At 45.7% G+C, this 20,930-nt stretch overlaps 9 protein-coding genes across 9 annotated transcripts; 4 read left to right on the top strand and 5 right to left on the bottom strand.

Moving 5' to 3' along the window:
* Positions 1-1,973: 1,973 nt before the first annotated feature.
* On the top strand, positions 1,974-3,604 carry MCYG_01616 (homoserine O-acetyltransferase; the record flags this gene model as incomplete). Its single annotated transcript, XM_002848636.1, has 1 exon — positions 1,974-3,604. The coding sequence occupies one exon, from the start codon at positions 1,974-1,976 to the stop codon at positions 3,588-3,590; it is 1,617 nt and encodes a 538-aa protein (XP_002848682.1).
* A 1,353-nt stretch (positions 3,605-4,957) lies between these two features.
* On the top strand, positions 4,958-6,819 carry MCYG_01615 (ubiquitin-protein ligase molybdopterin-converting factor; the record flags this gene model as incomplete). Its single annotated transcript, XM_002848635.1, has 3 exons — positions 4,958-5,315; positions 5,413-5,502; positions 5,564-6,819. The coding sequence occupies 3 exons, from the start codon at positions 4,958-4,960 to the stop codon at positions 6,817-6,819; spliced, it is 1,704 nt and encodes a 567-aa protein (XP_002848681.1).
* Positions 6,820-7,102: 283 nt separating this feature from the next.
* Positions 7,103-8,410, top strand: MCYG_01614 (ser/Thr protein phosphatase; the record flags this gene model as incomplete). Its single annotated transcript, XM_002848634.1, has 4 exons — positions 7,103-7,466; positions 7,522-8,003; positions 8,063-8,254; positions 8,348-8,410. 4 exons carry the CDS (start codon positions 7,103-7,105, stop codon positions 8,408-8,410), a joined length of 1,101 nt encoding a protein of 366 aa, XP_002848680.1.
* Positions 8,411-8,648: 238 nt separating this feature from the next.
* MCYG_01613 (uncharacterized protein) lies at positions 8,649-9,406 on the bottom strand (the record flags this gene model as incomplete). Its single annotated transcript, XM_002848633.1, has 5 exons — positions 8,649-8,682; positions 8,747-8,802; positions 8,865-9,052; positions 9,109-9,274; positions 9,344-9,406. The coding sequence occupies 5 exons, from the start codon at positions 9,404-9,406 to the stop codon at positions 8,649-8,651; spliced, it is 507 nt and encodes a 168-aa protein (XP_002848679.1).
* Positions 9,407-10,163: 757 nt separating this feature from the next.
* MCYG_01612 (uncharacterized protein) lies at positions 10,164-10,700 on the bottom strand (the record flags this gene model as incomplete). The annotated part of the gene is made up of 4 exons (XM_002848632.1): positions 10,164-10,278; positions 10,338-10,397; positions 10,461-10,545; positions 10,619-10,700. 4 exons carry the CDS (start codon positions 10,698-10,700, stop codon positions 10,164-10,166), a joined length of 342 nt encoding a protein of 113 aa, XP_002848678.1.
* Positions 10,701-11,912: 1,212 nt separating this feature from the next.
* Positions 11,913-12,763, bottom strand: MCYG_01611 (conserved hypothetical protein; the record flags this gene model as incomplete). The annotated part of the gene is made up of 2 exons (XM_002848631.1): positions 11,913-12,580; positions 12,634-12,763. 2 exons carry the CDS (start codon positions 12,761-12,763, stop codon positions 11,913-11,915), a joined length of 798 nt encoding a protein of 265 aa, XP_002848677.1.
* Positions 12,764-13,410: 647 nt separating this feature from the next.
* MCYG_01610 (nucleus protein) lies at positions 13,411-14,908 on the bottom strand (the record flags this gene model as incomplete). The annotated part of the gene is made up of 3 exons (XM_002848630.1): positions 13,411-13,598; positions 13,661-14,464; positions 14,557-14,908. The coding sequence occupies 3 exons, from the start codon at positions 14,906-14,908 to the stop codon at positions 13,411-13,413; spliced, it is 1,344 nt and encodes a 447-aa protein (XP_002848676.1).
* A 430-nt stretch (positions 14,909-15,338) lies between these two features.
* MCYG_01609 (Vps34p) lies at positions 15,339-18,185 on the top strand (the record flags this gene model as incomplete). The annotated part of the gene is made up of 3 exons (XM_002848629.1): positions 15,339-15,356; positions 15,425-15,450; positions 15,518-18,185. The coding sequence occupies 3 exons, from the start codon at positions 15,339-15,341 to the stop codon at positions 18,183-18,185; spliced, it is 2,712 nt and encodes a 903-aa protein (XP_002848675.1).
* Positions 18,186-18,460: 275 nt separating this feature from the next.
* Positions 18,461-20,555, bottom strand: MCYG_01608 (HCO3; the record flags this gene model as incomplete). Its single annotated transcript, XM_002848628.1, has 4 exons — positions 18,461-18,890; positions 18,949-19,880; positions 19,951-20,044; positions 20,113-20,555. The coding sequence occupies 4 exons, from the start codon at positions 20,553-20,555 to the stop codon at positions 18,461-18,463; spliced, it is 1,899 nt and encodes a 632-aa protein (XP_002848674.1).
* Between the last annotated feature and the right edge of the window lie 375 nt (positions 20,556-20,930).

Genomic DNA, 20,930 nt, shown 5'->3' with positions numbered 1-20,930 from the left:
TATGGTCTCTCACGCTCTAACTCATCTAGTCGATATCGAAATCCCGTCTATCGGCTGCCTGCTCACAAACTGAAATACTCTGTAGCACAGAACAAGTTCGTTGCAAGGCCATATTGTATGCCAACCGCCGAAGGCGACGGGATGCGGGCAGGCGCAGTTGGATGGCGATTTTTGCCTTTATACCTGGGCTCCATTCAGGAGGATCTTCTCTTGGCTGGCAAGCTTCTCCACTTCGAAAACTTCGATAAGTTTCTGCTGTATCTATGTATACACGCGCCGCTGCGTATGATCAGCAGCAGTCAACGTAAGTCCCAAGAAGTCCTCCTGGCTCACTTGTCGCAGGGATTCTCCCAAAATAATCTGAAAGATCTACTTTGAAATACGAACACCTTGACATACTTGTATATTCCTTTGTGTTCCTGGCAGCATTCGGACAAAGGGACCAATTTGGGATACCGTCGTGTTCGAAATGTAATCTGACGAAATATATACCTCAACCAGAATTGAAATCCCGTCTTGCATAGTGAGGGGCTTAAGCAAGAGGGAAGCAACCGTATCTATGCTGTGAGAATCGGCAAGCTATGGGAATTTGATGATGATAGTTCTACGGCATGTTTCCCCCGCTCTGTGACCATCTCTCGGCGGAGGGATCCATCATTTCCTACTTTTCCAAATGCTATATATAGCCCGGATACAATGCACTATCGTAATTAGACTCGCTGTTATAAGTCTGCTGCATGGTACATTCATACCATTTCTAACAGCGTATACGAATTGTTGCCCTGCGAAAAATCATAGTGCACAATGCAGCAACTATCTCAAGATGCTCGTACCCAAGGCGGTTAGTCTGCTGCCCTGTCAGTCAATCTCACGCTATCAAAAAGGAGTAATATCGAATGGAAACGAAGGAATGAGCGAATTTGAATCTCAACACTTTCACTCCATAGGGCATGGCGATTCAGACATCTACTTCATGAAAGGATTGAAAGAGAAATCTTCGCACTTAGTGCAGCTCCGTCTGTCCTTTATACCACATACAGAATAAGCATGCATAGATATTTCCCTTTATCTCAAGGGCACCCGGCATCGTTATTAAAGCGTGAAAAAGAAGCAGCGGGATTTGCGGCTCACGTATCGATCGAAAGGAGGCTCCTGCTCAACGGCTAACACCGCTAAATCCCTGATGATAGTAATAAAACCGGGGCCACTGGCACTGAAACGAACGTTCCTGGGGTTTCGGGTAATGAGGTCATGATGGGCGCCCATATGCCTGTTTAAATAATCAGCCTTTTGTATATACAGTCGCTCACGCCTGGATGTTACAAGTAGAGACGGGACAACATATGCCATAAGGAACAGGGATATATGATCGACTCAAGGTAAAAGGGTATCTTAGGGTTCGAAGGGACAGGGTGATGGGTAACAGATGATAGTCCAAGGCGTCAGAGCTAATGGCATTTCGTATAATAAGGATTCAGTGTCGCCAATACTTGAACGCTGGCTGATATATTAAAGGATGTAGTTATGTATTGCGGTAGGGTATACAAAGCCAAGTAGCAGGGGATCTATGGTTATAAAACAAGCATTCCCCATATCCGATAAGTCAATTCGCTGTATATATATTATCAATTAATTATCCCAAGGCCTTCGAAGCGTTCAATTTATATCAAGCTAAAGGTGGCCTGATGTATTAGTCATCAAAATGTCACGGGATGAGGTTATCATTTTAATTGAGTCATGTGATATTTACTAGCCATGACCAATGGTATCTTAGAAAAATTAATTACATAATTTATGATAAAACCAGTAGAAAGGCGCCAAGATGACGCAAGAGCCTTTTTATCCCGAGGTTCAAAGATTTGTAAGCGCCTTACGAGCCGACTTTGATAGACGAGGGAGAACAAGCGAGGGAGATGGAGATGTGGTTTCTTCTTGTCATGTCTCTGTTCAGTTGAAGGTGATCACAGAGAAAGATGAGCAGCCTCCAGCAAGTAGTTCGAAGCGCGGTGCAAGCATCTCCAAGGAATACCTTGGCACGCCTCTGTTGTTGGGATACTGCTTCCTGGCGAGCTTCTTCACGCAGTCTTGTGCCGTCCATTCACTGGCGTCCAGTTCACACTCGGCCACCTCTCAATGCTCAAGCAACTGTTTCTCAGTCCAAATCTCAGGATGGGAATCAACATGATTCGTCAAATCCTGCCATGTCGTTCCCCTGTCTCGATGCATTGGAGGCCAAATCTGCTGCTCTGTCAAGGAGGTCACTTTCATCTGGACCAGAACCGTCATATACAGTTGGGAAACATGAACTGTTTACCTCAAAACGTGATATTCTACTGGATTGGGGTGGTATATTGCCCGAGTTCGAGATTGCTTACGAGACTTGGGGTACGTTGAATGCAGACAAGAGTAATGCTATACTGCTTCATACTGGTCTCTCGGCTTCGAGTCATGCGCATAGTACAAAGGCAAACCCGCAGCCAGGATGGTGGGAGAAATTCATTGGATCGGGAGCTCCATTAGATACGGACAAACATTTTATCATCTGTACAAATGTAATTGGAGGCTGCTACGGAAGCACTGGCCCCTCCTCCATTGATCCATCCGACGGGAAACGGTACGCCACCAGATTCCCCATCCTGACTCTAAATGATATGGTTCGAGCGCAGTTTCGGCTTCTGGATCATTTGGAAATCTCAAAGCTATATGCTTCCGTTGGTGCCAGCATGGGTGGAATGCAGAGCTTAGCCGCGGGAGTACTCTTCCCCGAGAGAGTGGACAAGATAATCAGTATCAGTGGTTGCGCAAGGAGTCATCCATATAGCATTGCTATGCGCCACACGCAACGTCAAGTCCTAATGATGGACCCTAATTGGGCTCGGGGATTCTATTATGACTCAATCCCTCCTCATTCAGGCATGAAGCTCGCCCGAGAGATTGCCACTGTCACCTACCGTAGCGGACCAGAGTGGGAGAAACGATTTGGCAGAAAGAGAGCAGATGCAAGCAAGAATCCGGCACTGTGTCCTGATTTCCTAATCGAGACATACCTTGACCATGCGGGTGAGAAGTTCTCTTTGGAATATGATTCAAACAGTCTTCTATACATATCCAAGGCCATGGACCTTTTTGATCTTGGGCTATCACAGCAACAGGCGACACTTAAACGTCGGTTGGAAAACGAGAAATTAATTTCCTCTCGCGGAAACCGGTCAGCTCAAGATAATGCATCTTGCAGCCTGACTCTACCGTCGAAACCCTATGAAGAACAGCCATCTACTGCTGAAAATTTCCAGGGTACTGGCGGTCCTCCATCTGTACAGCCAGAATCCATCACCTCCTCCGGACCGCCAATGGATTTAGTTAATGGCCTCTCTCCGCTAAAGAACCACCTTATTCTTGTCATGGGAGTAGCAAGTGACATTTTATTCCCCGCCTGGCAGCAGCGAGAAATTGCAGAATCGCTCCAAGCTGCTGGAAGTAAGGTTGTCGAGCATGTCGAGCTAAGTGAAGATGTATCCCACTTTGGACACGATACCTTCCTTTTGGATTTGAAAAACATTGGAGGCCCTGTGAAGAACTTTCTTGGGTGATGATATCCATACTTTTGATATTTAATAGCACTCTGGAGTTTGGGCGTTCCATTACGATTTAAGCGCTGTAATTTAGCATCATATTATTCTTGCACTTAAACACCGATGAACCATTTCACTTATTATAATCAAATAACCCATATACCTATGATCCGCTCTCCCTCGAATATAATAGATATCGACAAGTAATTCCACCAAATCAACAACAATATTCACCAAAAGAGATGATCAAAATGAAAGGCCGTGATTGTCCTCAGATTAGCTCTCTTGTGTTCTCATTGATTTCCATACAACTGAATTAATGTGCACGAAAGCACAAGACATCCCGATCAGAAGCTACATGTAGCCGAGGGCAGATATGGTACTAGGCAGCTTCTGATCAGTGTGCTAATATCTTTTGTAGGATATCATACAACTCTGGCTTTAGACACGTTGAATCATCACCGGACAGCCTTCATCTTGATCCTCTTGCTTGATCTCTCCTATACTTTTTATGTTGGTTACAGATGGTATAGTTGAATTAGATTGATACGTAAGTTATTAAAAACATTTCTGCATATAGAAGACCTAAATATCCACAGTTAGTCCACGTAGAACTGAAATAAGACAATAATAGACGCGTATAAAGAGTGCTAAAGAGTAATTCAGATTGAAAACTACAGCGTATAACAGCATTGGCAATTGCTCAAAACGCCGTTTGAGGATCCCCGAGGAGCAAAAACATGCGGAGCAAAGGGATTCCATATCCCTGCCTTGGATAACTAAAGACCATTTCTTCATAGGGCACAGAAGAGGTGATGAGAGATATGGACGTACCTTGAAACCTGCATACACCTCCCAGTATAATATTAGTCACGGAATATTTAGGATGGAAAATAATAAAGCTTCCTTAAGTAAGAATATAACAATTAACAGTCCAAAGCCCTTCCAAAGGTATAATGACTTGAATAATAGGTTGTTAGAATGTCTCTAAGATCTCTGTTCAACTTCCGCATCTGCATCCCTCAAGGGTAACACCCAAAGCGATTTCACCCTTTTGGCCTCAGGAGAAGCTGTCGAGGGTGAACTCATCTGTTGAAATGCCCCAGGGGAAGACTCGGGGTAGCTCTGTGAGGTTTTATCATCATCGAGACGTTGTTGTGCTTTTCTTCCCTTCGTTGCTTTGTGGATTTTAGCAAGGGAAAAATACAGTCACGTGCCTCATGTACGATGACATCGAACGAGCAGCTGTAAAATGCGACAGCGAATTACAAGAAGAAAAGCATTCATCGCCCATCTTCTTCGACTATATAACATGCTCCGCGTATGCTCAGTGACTCTGTTGTTATCAGGAATGAATATAAACCCGCCAGGCCCAAGTCCAAACCATGGATTATCCGCGAGATGATAAATACAGTCGGTCACATAATTACGAATATTACCACGATAACCCATGGGCAGATTATGACGATAAGAAGATAGAACGTCGCTACACACAGAAAAGCGAACAACCAAGAGCAGCCAGAGAGGGCGGTACAAGGGCGGAAACGATGACCAGCTGGATTCAGAGGCAGGCAGGCTCACACAGTGTGCAGCTGGCGGGCGCGGCCGTGTTGTCTGGTGTTGCTGTGGCTGGTGCAATTCTTGGTTACCAGAGCGTGAAGCGTCAAGCAGCTGTTGAAAAGCTCAAGGCCTCCATACCAGCTCTGGATGAGAGTTCTGCGGAGAAGGTTGGTATCTCCCTGGGTGATTGGGCTTGTTGGTTTAGGTCATTCTTTGCGATTCTTCATATTATACCCATTTTTGTGATTTTCAGCAAGCTAACCGATCATGAAGCTTACAGAATATGGTGTAGTGACACCGCCAGTGAGCGAGGAGGATCGACGGAGTGCTATTCTTGCTAAGAGAGCTCAGCAGGGAGACTATGATGATGGTATGTTGTCAAACTGCTGGCATATTTTTTTCATCTGAGCTAATTATGTATACTTCTTCAGATCTCATTCTCGAACAGCTTGCCCGAAACCGTGTATTCCTCAACGACGAAGGCTTAGAAAAGCTTCGATCTTCCTTCATAATAGTTGTCGGGTGTGGGGGAGTGGGTTCTCATGCAGCTGCAGCCCTTGCTCGATCAGGCGTTGGGAGAATTCGGCTCATAGACTTCGACCAAGTGACACTCTCATCACTGAATCGGCATGCACTCGCGACACTAGCAGACGTTGGAACCCCAAAAGTCAATTGCATCGAGCGGAGGCTACAACAAATAGCCCCCTGGGTGCGTTTTGACTGTCGTAACCAGCTATATAGTGAGGCAGCTGCCGACAAATTACTGAGCCCTTGGTCTATGGCGAACGACACGGTGACCCGCAAGCCAGATTACGTACTGGACTGCATCGACAATATATCCTCCAAGGTCTCTCTACTGCACTACTGCCATTCGCGCGGTATAAAGGTCATATCATCAATGGGTGCTGGGTGTAAATCAGACCCTACTCGGATTGCCATAGGGGACATCTCACTCAGCCTGGAAGACCCTCTGTCGAGAAGCACACGGCGCCGTTTGAAGATGCTAGGAGTTTCAAGCGGGGTACCTGTCGTTTTCTCTCTTGAGAAGCCAGGTCCGGGGAAAGCTGAGCTCTTACCCCTAGCCGAAGAAGAGCTTAACAAAGGTGACGTTTCTGACCTGGGAGTTTTGCCGGATTTCAGAGTCCGTATACTTCCAGTACTCGGAACAATGCCCGCTATTTTCGGCTATACTGTTGCAAACTATGTCATATGCGAGGTATCCGGATATCCCAATGAATACAACCCATCGGCTAAAAGCAGAGACAAGTTTTACGACAGCGTCCTGGGAACCCTACAGGGCACCGAAGCTCGTCTTGCGAGGACTATTGAAGGCCAGGATCCAGTTGGATTGAGGCTACCTATCAGTAAAGAGGACGTTGGCTATCTGATGGAAGAAGTCTGGAGAAGCAAGAGCGTGGTCAGCAGCCTCACTACTCGGCTAGTCCTGATAAGGTGGGAACGCCCTGCTCATGGCTTTGGAGTAGATCCTGAACTCCTCAAGGAGGGCCAGAAGGGTGCACGACTACAGCTCGACGAGTTGGTATGCATGACCAAGGAGGAAGCCTTACGTCATGAGACTGAAGTTCTCAAGGGAGGCAAGAAACACTCTGAAGTATATGATGACACGATTATTCAAAAGGTGCGGCAGCGTATGGAGGAAGAGCGATTCTTCCAGAGATATAGATGATTGTTTTGTTCTTCATTGTTCATATCATAGGTTCTCATCATTTAGAAGGCATATAACGATAAACGAGACATGATGCTGGATATTCATTGACAATCATTCTCAAATACGTAAGAGATATAGCAGAGTCATCTAGCTTTGATATTACTGGATCACCGGGAAGGCATCAAGGACTCTTGAGTTTCTCGTAAACCAAGGTTCAATCATCCTACGAAGTGATGTTAAAGGTCATGTCTGTCTGTTCATCAAGCATGGCCTGTATATGCGTCCCAAGCTTGCATAATAAATGCATTTTATACGGGCAAATAGACGCCGTGGTGTGACGAGGAACACCGTAGCCTTCATCACACCGCGGTTTCGCAGATACTTGGTCGTCTTTCTTCTCTTTCTATGCTTATCCTACACGGCCTGGAAGAACGTTGGACACGCCACCGTGAAAAAAGACCAAGACCTTGAGAAAACATTTGATGCAAGTGATAGAAACCGGGTCGGCGGATGGTTTGGCTCAAATGCACTGCCTGGGTTCGGAGATATGGCCCATATGCAGACCTTGGACTCTTCACTGCTGCCGGGCAAGAGGAGATCGTGGCTTTGGCGCTCTAGGAAAAGGCTTGTGGTCGTTGGTGATGTACACGGCTGCAAAGACGAGTGTATGAAATCTTAGTACTGTCTTATTTGAACTATTACTGACGATGATAACTGTAGTGGAGAAATTGCTTGCCCAGGTATCATTTAATCGTGAGAAAGGTGATCATTTAATCTTTACGGGAGATCTGATATCCAAGGGCCCAAAGAGCGTTGAAGTAGTGCAACTTGCACGAGAATACAATGCATCATGTGTTCGAGGGAACCATGAAGACAGAGTCCTACTGACTCGTCGAAAGATAACATCACGGTGCAGTCAAGGGTTTAGAGCTGACGAAAGCACGATCGGGAAACGGGAGACTGAGGCGCATGCGCTCGCCCGCCAGCTCTCTGATGATGATGCCAACTGGCTGGAGTCATGCCCTGTGATCTTAAGGGTAGGGAATATCAACGGTATGGGGGATGTGGTGGTTGTGCATGCAGGCTTAGTTCCCGGCGTCCCTCTCGAGCGTCAGGATCCATCTCTGGTGATGAATATGAGAACCATTGATCCGGACACTTATACCCCCAGCTCGTCTAAGGAGGGTACAGGCTGGTCTAACGTAAGTACGACCAAATAGTTATATCTTATGGGAGTATTGATTCTAACGGCTATTAAAAGGTGTTTGATGCATATCAGTTACGTCTGGAGAGAGAGAAGAGCTTACCACCAACTACGGTGATATATGGTCATGACGCAAAGCAGCTTCCAGCCATACGGAAATATACCAAGGGACTGGATACTTCTTGCGTCCGCGGTGGGGAGCTTACGGCATTGATCATCGAGGATGGTGGGAAGCAACGCCTGCATCAGGTGAGATGCAAAGGTTACGTATGATATTTACTCTGGCAGTATAAACGGCCATACTAGGTGAATAGTTCGTGAATGGGACAGTATTCTTAACAGGTTATCTCTCATCACAACGTTATCTTCATTAAACCAGTTAAGAGAAAGAAAAGGAACCATTAGCTAAAGTAAATCATCACTCGGGTATATCAAGGCGAGGAAACCGAAAGACACGAAATAGGGGTATTCGAGAAGATGATTAGATATTAGAGACATGAGTATCGTCAAGCCATGAACATAACATGACATTAGAATTAGCGTAGCGCGAGAGTTTTTTTCATTGCAGATGGCAGTGGACAGCTCCAAGGCTAGAAGGTAGCTGTGGCAACCTTGGGGGCATGCATTGCGGTCCCTAGACACTTTAGACTGCATGACGACGGTACCACTTGCGATTTCTAGGAAGTTGAGGTTAGTCAAAGAATAGCTGTAGGCATAGATACCGATACCTGGTAAACTTACTCGACTCCATCACCTGCAACGGCTCCGTTGCGCTTGCGGAAAGTGAACCAGACGCCCTGTAGAAGGTCTGTTAGTTGGAACGTTCAGTAAGGAGAATAAAAAGGGCAAAAGAACGTACGATGACCGCAGTGACCATCCAGAAACAAGCAGAGAGGAAGCTGAAGGCCTCAGAAGCCCTCCATCGACCGCATGGGTTATTGCTGGTAAATCCTGTCCAATTGAATGCACTGCCGCATCTTAGAGAGCTGAGAGAGTTGACCTGAAGCCCGAATGAAGCAAACCAGGCGAGGGAGAGGATGACGTCCACTAGAGAACATATTAGTACCTTGTATCTTCATGTAGATGGAAAGGACAGTACATACTAGGCCATGCCTTGAACGACCAGGAGAAAGGGACAAGCCAGATCAGAGAGAGCAGGATGGAGATACCGGCGATGACCTCGGTATAGATCCAGCGGCTCTGAGGAAAGCCGTGATTACGCAAACGGCTGAAGGAGTGCAGGTACGAGCCGACGATACCTGCAACGACCTATACGGATGTTCAAGTCAGTCAATCAGTCCATGAAAGGCTCGAGACAGCTGCATTAGAAATACTTACGGAAGCGAAGATGAGCTCTCCGGTCCTGAAGATGGGCGAGACGATGCGAGAGACGACAGGCATGTTGGCAGTCTCTTGTCTTGTTCCTACTTTGAAATTTAAATTCGGTGAATGTGTGTCTTGTCTGGGGTTCTATCGCTTCTGGCCTCTGATGTTCTTCTGTCTTTCTGAGTATCAAAAAGTCGGTTCAACTGTAGAAAGATGATCGACTTTATATCCCAGCAGGAAAAAGCAAACTGGGAGCCAAAAAGCTTTCGCCGATGACGTAAATGAGAGCAGGGATGGACACCTTAATTGGTCGCCCGCCGGCCTGATTAGCGATGGAGCTCTTCTAGAGCAGCTAGGAAAAGTAAACTCCGCCAGCGTGGCTTGGATGCGGATAAAAGGGTTGAAGACGGAGGATGTGAGCGGAGCACTCCGTCGATATATCACAGTGATAGATGTTTGATATTATATTATAGGCATTAATGAACAGAGGAGTCTCTTCTCATCCTATCACGTCGGAGGGGAGCTTGCAGGGAGGAGTTGCAAGGCCCTTTACTGCGTCTGTACCTGTTATATGACAGAAACTTACACCTTCAGACCCAGAGATTAATATATGAACCAATCAATGGCTACGGTTAATTACCATGGAACCAGTTATTATCCTTTCGATCCTGGGATATTTTACCAGAGTGTTGGTCGGTTCCTGACGGCTTTTTACTCCACGACAAATCCATTATCAATGTCTTCGTAGTGATACCAAGGGTTAAGAATGTTGAAGAGAGGAACAGTTCTCATTCAGTAGCTGATATAATACAGCTCTGGAGGCATTAACGCCTTATTCGTTCTTGAAACAAACGACAGTGACGGGCTCGAAACCTCCGAAGTCCCTAGAAAAGTCGTTGGTTCCTAGGTATCCCACCTCGACTGCAGCCCCTACACAGCGATACTCTCTATTTTATTTGATATTAGTGTCCATGCAGCTCCATAAATGCCGGGCCAGAGCACATACGCATGGAATATGCAAGACACTGCGGCAGTGTTTATATTAACAGACCCAACCCGAGGGATGCTATATGAGCATTATAAGCATTCTTTCTAGAGATCTCATTATTTTAGCCATGACGTTGCTTACCCTGAGTGCAATAAATCAATGCAAGAACCAAACTCAGTAATAGTCAGGGGAGTTCCCTGATAATCTATGTTTTCGTAGATATTTACTTAGGTAACAAATCTCATATTAGCACCACATATTTACCATAGCGGTTAGATATAATGGGTATACGGAGTTACTCACTTGTGCTTGATCTTGGGAGAGAGCTGTAGAAGCCGAAAGGAAGGCACCCAGAAGCAGGACTTTTCTTAGGTATAGCATCTTGTATGGGTTGTTAGTCTTAGATGGGTATATTCGATACCATGCTTAGTAGCCCTTAGAGGGAGAGTCATCCATATTTATAGGTAACCGTAAAAGCATTTGTTCAGTTTCTCAAAAATTTGACAGACAATAATGAGTGAGCCAACAATTGTAGCAACTGGTGCTACTCTGTATTCTGGGTTTCTATACACGCCCCTGGAATGCAAACGGGTTTGAGTCGGTGTAGACACGGCAGCGTCAATGTGGATGGGCCTGGTGGCTTGCAGGATTCAACAAAGACTCTGTTATTGCTTCTCTCCTGATTCCTTTTTTCTAGCGAGTTTCTTTGGTATCTCATCTCTCGTTTACCTATTCTGCGTAAGTATTCCGCAGCTCACATATGAATCCCATCAAGCTGACAGTGGTCATGAACCCCTTGTTGCTCGAAACGGAATAAGAACCGTCCCTAAGAGGTGCCCCTGGAGTAAGATAGCGTCTCCATTGTGTTTTCTTCTTTCAAACTAGAAGCAATACCCAGTACGATCACCCGGTGGAGCAAGCGTGATTGGCTCAAGTGAATGAGTACCTCAAGCTTGCATCGATTGTTGTCACCAAGCAGCTCTGAGTACGTTGCACGTAGCAGCATCGCGATATTGAAGTCAGACCAGTTCTGAACACCATTTCAGGAACATAACCCGTATTCACGAACGTGTCGAAAGTCGAGACTCGAGAGACGCTAAAGGTCTGGATGCTTGCTTGTACGAAAAGCAATAACATCATGACGTCGCATGGGCAAGGATCGACTTCCTTTTTATTAGCTTCTCTCTTTTCTTTTTTCGCACATCGTCACCAACCCAGGATGGTTACTACTATGTATACTATGTATGTATGCACAGTACGGAGTATGTATCATATATTATCGACCTGCTTTGTGCTGAACGTGCGGAGTACTGTGTGGCTCTTCGTTGCACGGTCAAGCTGATAGGAATATCGAGTCCCTGGCCTGAGAAGAATCCAGGAACTCAAGGACGTCACAAGAGTTCATCTTCACATGCTGAAAACCCAAATTTTCCTTTTCCCTGTGATCCATGTCAAGCTCATGTGGATATTGGTGACATCACAGGAACCTGGAATCTATTAATTGAATGGGTTAATATATAGATATACAAATAACATCCAGCTCTAATTATAACTAAGCATCAAGGAGAAGATATCAGAGGAAGTTGGAGCTGATCAAAGGAACCACTGGAACAGGGTTCTGAACATGCATTTTGCTCCCTGATCAACTGTATCCCCATGACATGGAATCGCACGGTCAAACTCCCATCTATCGACCCTCTGGATGGACTTTTTGAATGCTCTGTGGTCCTTGCTTGACATTAAATACCATATCATCCTCTGCTGTGACATAGCGTTGCCCTTCGACGACATAAGGAAGAGGTAAAGCTTGTTCGCGAACCCGTCTCTGGCTCCCTCCTTGGACTTCTGATACTGCTCGTTTCCGGGTGGGTTGAAGAACAGGTCTGCCTGTATTAGGGTCCCCGAGGGCTTATGCAGTACCACGATCTCACGGTTGACATGTGCATGGATGTACTCGATGTCAAACTCAGCAATGAACTCATCCGAGATGTGAAGAGTGTCTTTATTCTCAGGGGTAAAGATATATTCGAACTTTGGGCCGGAGGTCTCAGGTTTACTCTGCCTCTTCTCCCACAGCCCTTCTGGAGCAATTATCTCTGCTTCAGGATATGCTTTTGTCCAGTCATTTAGGAACAGATGATGTTCCATGTCTGGCGCGATGAGATATTTCACGTTCCCACCTAGGCTGTCGACTGCTTCCCTTACAGAGTGCGTAAGTGCAACTGGAGAGAAGACAGCAATCGATCCGGTTTGGAGACGGACTGTTCAAACCCTTAGCATTCGGTGTATCATCTACGTATAATGGTCGACTGACCTAGAGTTGCGCGACCTCCGAATTTAAAGATCCCAAGTCGGGAAAACGGTAGGCTGCATGTAACGATATTATCGCATATCTTGCGAATAACCATCACCTTTTCCGGATCAGACGGGGCGAGTTTTGGCATTTTGACAGATGTGCTGTGGAAAGGCGAAGATGTGACACGCAGCAACGGCCTGGCAGGTCTGTTCCCAGCTCTGAGCTGTCTACTCGGTCTCTGGATGTCCGTAGAAAAGAAAACGTAGCTTATGCTGGCTCTTGATAGCTTTATATCTCGTCTCTGGGTGTTCTTTGCGCCGTTGGTCACGGTATACCGCGCACATCGGGTGACTCGAACGCAGCTGAGAGGGCGATGAAACATGTGAGCTTTGAAGACCAACAATGTAGATGGGACAACCAGTCTGGAGGTCTCTCATGCTTCGGTCATTTAATATTAACAGGTGCTGGCTTATGACCAAATGCTGGTCAACATACTATGTAGAGCCGGAACACGCCATATAGCATGGACACTTTTTACTAATATCTATGACGTAGACAAGACGGAGCTCGATGCTTCTAGATGGCTAGGCTCTACTAGCTGTTTTGTACAATATTCTCAATAACGCCAGTATTAGATGGGATAAGAATCATGCTTGCTAAATATAACGGCGGCATCGCAGGTTCAAATCTTTAAGGATGCATGCAAAAAGAATTACACACAGAACATATTTTGCGCAGCAAAATCAGTTCTAAAAGATAATAAGGTGTGGTAAGGATTAATTATGCTGTACTGTGTTATGCATGCCATCTGCCGGTAGAAGGAGCATGTTTATCCTCATCATCCCGATGTGGGATTAAAGGGTCTTTTATATCGAATGTCTCAATAAGTTGCGCCCAGGTGTCAAAGTCTAGACCAAAGACTGCTTGATGTTTTTGAATGCCTTGTTCTCGAGCCTCTGAGGGACGAAGTGGCTCCGCAGGAACTGGCAAACGGTTAGAGATTATTGTGCTGAGTATAAAAAACAGAGATCTGATGGGAACATACGTAATGTGGGTAGATTGTCTCTGTCCATGGACACTCCTATACTTCCATCACGGACCAGGAAACTGACATAAAATATATTCTCGACAGACTGGCCAAATGACCTTGGGTTGATACAGAACTGAAAGAGGGGAATCCCGCCATTATCGGATATTCCGTGTTTACCCATCACTTCGATGGCCTCAGCTTCAGTGGCGTCGTCCATATTTGATAGCTCTTCACGAGCCTGCGCTTCCCTCATTTGTTGAATCTCGACCAACCTTTTTCTTATGTTTGTGCACATGGTCGTCAAAGTAGCCTCTTCTTGTTTCCCCAAATCCGTGGCTTTAAGATCGTTAGGCCGTATAAGCTGGGACGGATCTATTCGTTCTCGTGCTCTTCGTTGGGTTAATTGACGAACGCGTTTTTGTACGGATAGCGGGCCAAGAAGAAATCCTGAAATGGATGGTTTCAGGTTGTTTGGAAAACAGGCATGTCGCCCGAGATAGTCCCAGTTAAAGGGTTCGTCCTCATCATCACTGTCAGCCGCGCGCTGTGACAGGTGACCCGAGCTGCGGCGATTGCTTTGTGTAGGGGTAGGTAGCGACGATGTCGTCTCCCTCTGCATATACGAGATACATTTCGAAACAAACTCGTCAACGTCGATACCTGCTACATTGTTTCCTAAACAGGCATGTGCGGTTCGTTTGTAGGAGAGATCTGCCGCCGTAACAAGGAGGCGGGAATCAAGAGTCGCATCGGATGTTTGCTTGACTTTCTTGAAGAGATCGTTTGCCTTTTCTACCGTTTGCATTAGCCCGTTTGATTCTGGTTGGATATACTCGGCTCGCGAATCTAGAAGCAGAAAACCACATTATATCAGCATATTGATCCAAATATAGAACGGCAGATCCGTATACCATTTAAATTTGAAGCCAGGTCCCTCAGCCCTTTCCGAACCGCCCTCCTCTCCTCTGGATCCTGGTCTGGATCATAATAGTCCGTATCTACAACTTCCCGTAATCGGCGTTGATGGGTAGACTGTGATTGTTCCGGCATCTGTTCAGATACACGCCTCTTCTTATTTGATGCGCTGGGCGTTGGAGGGGCTGCTAGGCCGCCAGATTTCCTCTTCTTCAGTTGGATGTGGCGCGCGCTTTGGTTCTCTTTATCAGAGGAAAAGGACGTTGGTGGTGACGGCTCAGAGCCTTGATCTGAGGCTGGAGGTGTCACTGAGAGAGATCTATCATTATGCCTGACTAGTCCTGCCATCTCTCTGTTTCCATATACTGCTAAATGCTTTGTCAGGGGGGCGCAGAATCAATGCAATCGTGTTTGTCAATGCGCGTAAATGGGAAACAATGTGGTTCAGCGCATATAAATTTATAAAATAAACATATAAATCCTGTGGACAGATGTCATCTAAAGCATCAATGTGTTATTGACAACTTGTAAACTGGTAAGCCGCTTCATCAGAAAAACGTCTTCACTTTTTTTATCTACATCAAACGTCAAAAAAGTTGCTTTTTGGGAGTACGCGATGGTCCGTGCACTAAATTGACTTCGTCTCCGGATTAAATTTAATCCGGATAAGATATGGGAAAGTCTTGGCATGAAGTTGAGGTTGAAGATGGAAGAAGCAGAAGAGAAGACGAGGACGAAGGCGAGGACGTTGATGTTGTCTCTTTACCCAAGTCTGAGGATGAAAAAAGCTCGGACGGTGAGCTTTATATCTCTCGTAACTGGGTGACTGTCATGGATACGTTCACCTTTGCAACGTCAACACAGGTGGCCCTACCCATCCGAGCTAAGATGTATGTACAAAAAGGGCTCCCTGGATCCTATCATTGTGCGCAGTGGTACTGACCAGATCTAATGCAGATGCAACTTAGAAGGGAGACAAAAACAGATACCGTTCTCTGTCTTGTTGAAGAACCCGGAGCTCCGTCACCTTGGTTCCAACCAGAGTCCTACTTCAGACCTCTACGTTACTGCACAGCTATGGAGCAGCTGCAAGCCGCTTGGAATGCCCATGCAGACCGCCTACAAGTCATTCAAAACTAACCGGACTTGGAATGAGTGGCTTGAAATGCCAGTACTGATCAAGGATGCACCGCAGAATACTCAGTTGGCGCTCACAGTCTGGGATCTGTCGCCCTTGGGCGGAGAAGGAAGCCATGATCATTCTGTTCCATTCGGCGGGACGACCGTTTCGCTTTTTGATGAAGATGGAACACTAAAAAAAGGGAAGCAAAAATGCAAACTATACAGACACAAAGCTGCCGATGGTTTCTCGTACACCACGACGCCCTCCACTCCGCCGCCCAAGCGCCACAGAGGTAATTTTGTCGAAGAGGGCCCTACTCCGGTAGAACTTGAGCTTGAACGGTTAGAAAAACTGCTGAAAAAACATGAAATGGGGGAAATACCACGGGTTGATTGGCTGGATCAGCTGGTTTTTCGTGCGGTAGAGAAGATCAAAGTTGAAGCTGAAGATGCTGCGAAAAAGCGCGCCCTTCGAAATAAAGCTGCGAGAGAAAAGGCGATTGTTGAGCTTGATGGAGATGCTGGTGCCAGTACTCAGGATGAAGATGAGGAAAATTTCGTCCTTTACATTGAATTCCCACGCTTTGACTTTCCCATTGTTTTCCAGGATTTCGAGTATCCCCCTCCACCGGTTTCTTCACTTACGCAGCATACCCCATCCGGATCTACCATTGCTTTGAAACCGCCCCCCGAAGTCCGGCTTGGCCCTGACATCGAAGGAGCTGCGGATGATGAAGGCAACTACCCTCTAATACGAATATATGACCCTGAGGTTGGCCAGAGAGGAAACCCTTGTGAAGATAAGCACAGAAGGCTAGTCCGTAGCCATAGGACTGGTATTATGGACCGCGATTTAAAACCAAACCCTAAGATTCGTGATGAAATCAATGAGATCATGTCCTATGGTCCAACGCAAGAACTGAATGCAGAAGAGAAAGACCTGGTCTGGAAATTTAGATTCTATCTCACTAGAGATAAACGGGCTTTGACTAAATTTGTCAAGTCTGTTAACTGGCAGGATGCCAGTGAAGCTAGACAGGCCGTTGAAATCCTACCAAAGTGGACTGAAATCGATGTAGATGATGCTTTGGAGTTGCTGGGCCCCCTTTTCGACAACCCAGAAGTTCGTGCTTATGCCGTTGATCGCTTGAGAAAATCAGATGACGAGGAGCTGCTTTTATACCTTCTTCAGCTTGTACAAGCACTGAAATTTGAAGCTATTCCCAAGGGTTCCGCTGAAGAAACAGAAGAAGCCGCACACGATTCCTCCTTGACCAATTTTTTGATCAGCCGCGCTGCCAATAACCCTATACTCGGAAGCTACTTTCATTGGTATCTAATGGTCGAGTGTGATGACACAGCAGCCGGGACGCTCTCTACGCACCGGAAATTTTTTGCGCGTGTGGAATTTTACTTCATGCTAGAACTAGAAAAGGTCAATCCGGCGCAGAGAAAGGTGCTACTCAGACAGGGTGAACTTGTTACCATCCTTTCCAAAATAGCAAAGGATATCCGGTTTGCAAGAGTCAATCGTCCTTACAAAATTGAAATGCTCAAAAAATTTCTCAGTGACCCTAAGAATGACATCTTACAGATTGATCCCCCTCTTCCTTTCCCTCTTGATCCCGAGGTTTCAATTGTTGGCTGCCATCCGGAAGAAGCCAACGTTTTTAAGTCTTCCTTGTCACCTCTTTTTATCAACTTCAAGCTATCCGATGGTCGAAAGTATCCAGTCATATTCAAGGTCGGAGATGACTTGCGCCAGGATCAACTTGTAATCCAGATAATCACTCTTATGGACCGGCTTCTGCAGAAGGAGAACCTGGATCTTAAGCTTACTCCATACCGTATTATTGCAACGGGTGCTACTGCTGGCGCGGTACAATTCGTTCCATCAACGCCTCTATCTGCCGCTACTGCGAAATATAAAGGCTCACTCCTTGCGTACCTCAAAGCAAACAACCCTGACGACAGTGAGCCGCTGGGGGTACGAAAAGAAGCAATGGACACTTACATCAAGTCTTGTGCTGGATACTGCGTTATCACCTATCTTCTAGGAGTTGGCGATCGCCATCTAGAGAATCTACTCCTTGCCCCTGATGGGCATTTCTTCCACGCTGATTTTGGTTTCATACTTGGTCGTGACCCAAAACCATTCGCGCCAATGATGAAGTTATGCAAGGAAATGGTTGAAGGAATGGGCGGTGCCAACTCGCCGAACTACATCCAATTTAAACAATATTGCTTCACTGCCTACATCACCTTGCGCAAATCTGCAAATCTTATTCTTAATTTATTCAGCCTGATGGTTGATGCTAATATTCCTGACATTCGGGTGGAACCCGACAAGGCCGTTTTGAAAGTTAAGGAACGGTTCCATTTGGAAATGACTGAGGAGGAGGCAATTCGTCACTTCGACGAACTTATCATCAATAGCGTGAATGCTATATTCGGTGCTGTTATTGATCGAATTCACGATATTGTTCAAGGCTGGAGGGCATAGCCTGCTTCACCTATCAAGCTTCAAAAAGCTAGAGCTGGCCTTCCGGGGTTTGGGTCTATTTTCGTTTTGATTAGATAAAGCATGAATGGGAACTGCTAGGAGTCCTGAGAACATTTGGTGTGGGAATGCTTTATGTCGACATATTATACCCATTTTTATGATAACTTTTTGTATTTTACACAACTACTTATGGACATAGATAGCTCTATGGCTAGACTTTGTCACTATACAGCAGTATCTAACAATGCTTTTTATTCTCATATCCCTCTCATGTTTTAGACCCGATCAACTGAATCCCTTCGAGATCCCAGGACTCCAGTATCATTATTACCTTGTTCTTCTTCCTTTTCCCTAATATCCTCCTTATCGTCTCTATCTTCAGGCGTACCGGCTTTACAAGCCCACGCATCCACAAACTTAAGCACCTCTTTCCTAAACCAGTGTTTCATAACCAAGAGTCTAAATGGGACTAGCAGGATAATCAACACAGGAAAGGCTGGGGCGCCGCGTGTGAGAGTCAGGATGAATATAGCTATTGTGATTACTAGCTGTAGTAGGGTGTAAAGGTGGATTGGCATGTATGACGGCCTTGGGGGATGTTCGGATGTTGTCGTTGTGGATGAGGATGACGAGCTCAATTCTGCAGGAAGAATAGGTAACTCTGATGGTGGTGTCAAGAGGTAAAATGTTCGATACAGGATGGGACTGAAAGTTGGTCAGTTAGCATATAGTTACATGGAGAATTTCTAGAAAGTGTTCATACTTGACCGACAAGCTTTGCTCTCCCATGAATAAGAATAAACCAGCCAGCACGCTGGTAGGGGTTAACCCAAGAACCCTCATGAAAGGAGGGCTGATGAATGTAAGGATGCCGCAACCGTGGAGCAAGGAAGACCATCGCTGTTCATAGACTCTTCTCGTCGGTCGAGTCTCTATCGTTTCCTGGCCATCAACTTCAACTATAACTTCTTCTGTATCTGCGTGCATTAATGATTCGGAATGAAGAGGGGCTTGTGGGAGAAGCCCATTTGCAGGAGGAATACCCAATATGCCGCATAGTGCTGTCGTAGTTCCTAGGAGAATGATATCCCAGGCAAACCCACCAGGCTTCCGCGTCTTATATCGATCGATGGTGCATATTATGGAGCTTATCTCGTGGTCAAAGAAGAAAAGCATGGTGATGATGATGCCAGGAACGATGGCTGCAAATATCCAACGTAAAGGCAGCTTCCAGAACTCGACAAAGAATACCTGACGATCCGGAGACGTTGGCTGGAAGGTGGTGCTCACAGGGAGCGTTGACTTGTCCAAATGGGCGAGTTCTCCGATATGTGGTAACCCAATAAAAAGAATGATAGAGATTGCTGCAGCATATTCGGAAAGGCCTAGGCGTATATATCGATGGAACAATGGTTTCCAAGATTCCGCTGTGGACAAGAATATGGCGAGTAGCATTGTCCCTACAGCTCCCATAACGGCGTATAGAAATGCAGCGAATGAGAGGTTTGCATGGGCACGTTCAAGCTCTTGGATAGCTTTATGAAAGTATATTATACTGTTTAAAAGCGAAAAAATCTCCGTTGAAAAGGTGGTGACATAGCCCATAGTCCAGTCATGAGCGTTGAATATAGCCAGGAGGTAGTGCAGCCAACCTGCATGGATGAGTGACCAAGCCATGAATGGTAGAAATGGAACCTATACAAATACAAACACATTAGAAACATATCTGCAAAAAAAAAAAAAAAAAAAAAGAATAAAGTCAGACCTTGAAGGCTACATCGCAAAGAGAATATATGTTTTCAGCTAAAACAGAAAAGGGTCCAGTAACCCCGAGGATGGTAAGAGGTTGAATAGAGAATCTAATCAATAACGAATTAATATCAGATTCCTTATATGTTTAATATGTTAAATAGGAAGGAATCCCTACAGAGAGAAGATGATACTGCATAGCCCCGTGCTAAATACCACCTCTATAGCCCCCCAATTCTTGCCGGTGAGTACATATAAATCACTAGCAAATGTGATACCTGGTAGCAAGTTTGTAAAGAATACATAGACAGTGCTGGCAATTATTAGTTGGTTGAATATCTTCCAATCTGAGAGATATCTTTGGCGTAGATTGGCTAGGTCCTGTTTGACAAGACGAAAGGGCCGCAGAGGGCCACTAGGTCCTACTGTTTTGTTGAACAGCCATAACGGCTTAGGGGTATGTTTTGAAGGAGTTATGTATGAGTGTGCATCCTCATCAGGGATATCCTCATCATTAGCTGTTCTTTGGGCTGAACCCGATGAATGAGGCTCCTTTCTTCGACGAAGGATGCCTTGCATTGGCCTGGTGGACCGCGGCCGAAGGAATGTGCCTACAGACATAGCTTCTTGCCACCGAAAACTGAAGGTTCTGATATTGGAGGGCAGCAGTATTTAGGATAGCCTTGGTTACCTGCCTAAGTGATGATTGGGCTTGGTAATAGGAAATATTATTTAAACGGTAATAGCATGAACATCCTGTCAATATCAATGCCCTTGGTTCCAGCTTGTCAGTTATATATTAATATGAATTCGGCCTCCATCGAGGGGAAATTTTTAAATTTTAGGTTTCAACGGGGAGGTAAAGAAGCCCATGAGATACGCCAAGCGCTGACATGGTAAACAACTCCTAATGAGATAGCATTTAGCGAGCATGAGGGGGTCTGCTTCTGGCATGGGTTCTTGGGCATTCTTGGACTTTTGCCTTGTCCGAGACAC

Source organism: Microsporum canis, genomic scaffold (assembly GCF_000151145.1).
Source record: "Microsporum canis CBS 113480 supercont1.2 genomic scaffold, whole genome shotgun sequence".
Lineage (NCBI taxonomy): Eukaryota > Fungi > Ascomycota > Eurotiomycetes > Onygenales > Arthrodermataceae > Microsporum > Microsporum canis.
Note: the sequence above shows the minus strand (reverse complement) of the source record. Positions and strands in the feature narration are given on the sequence as shown.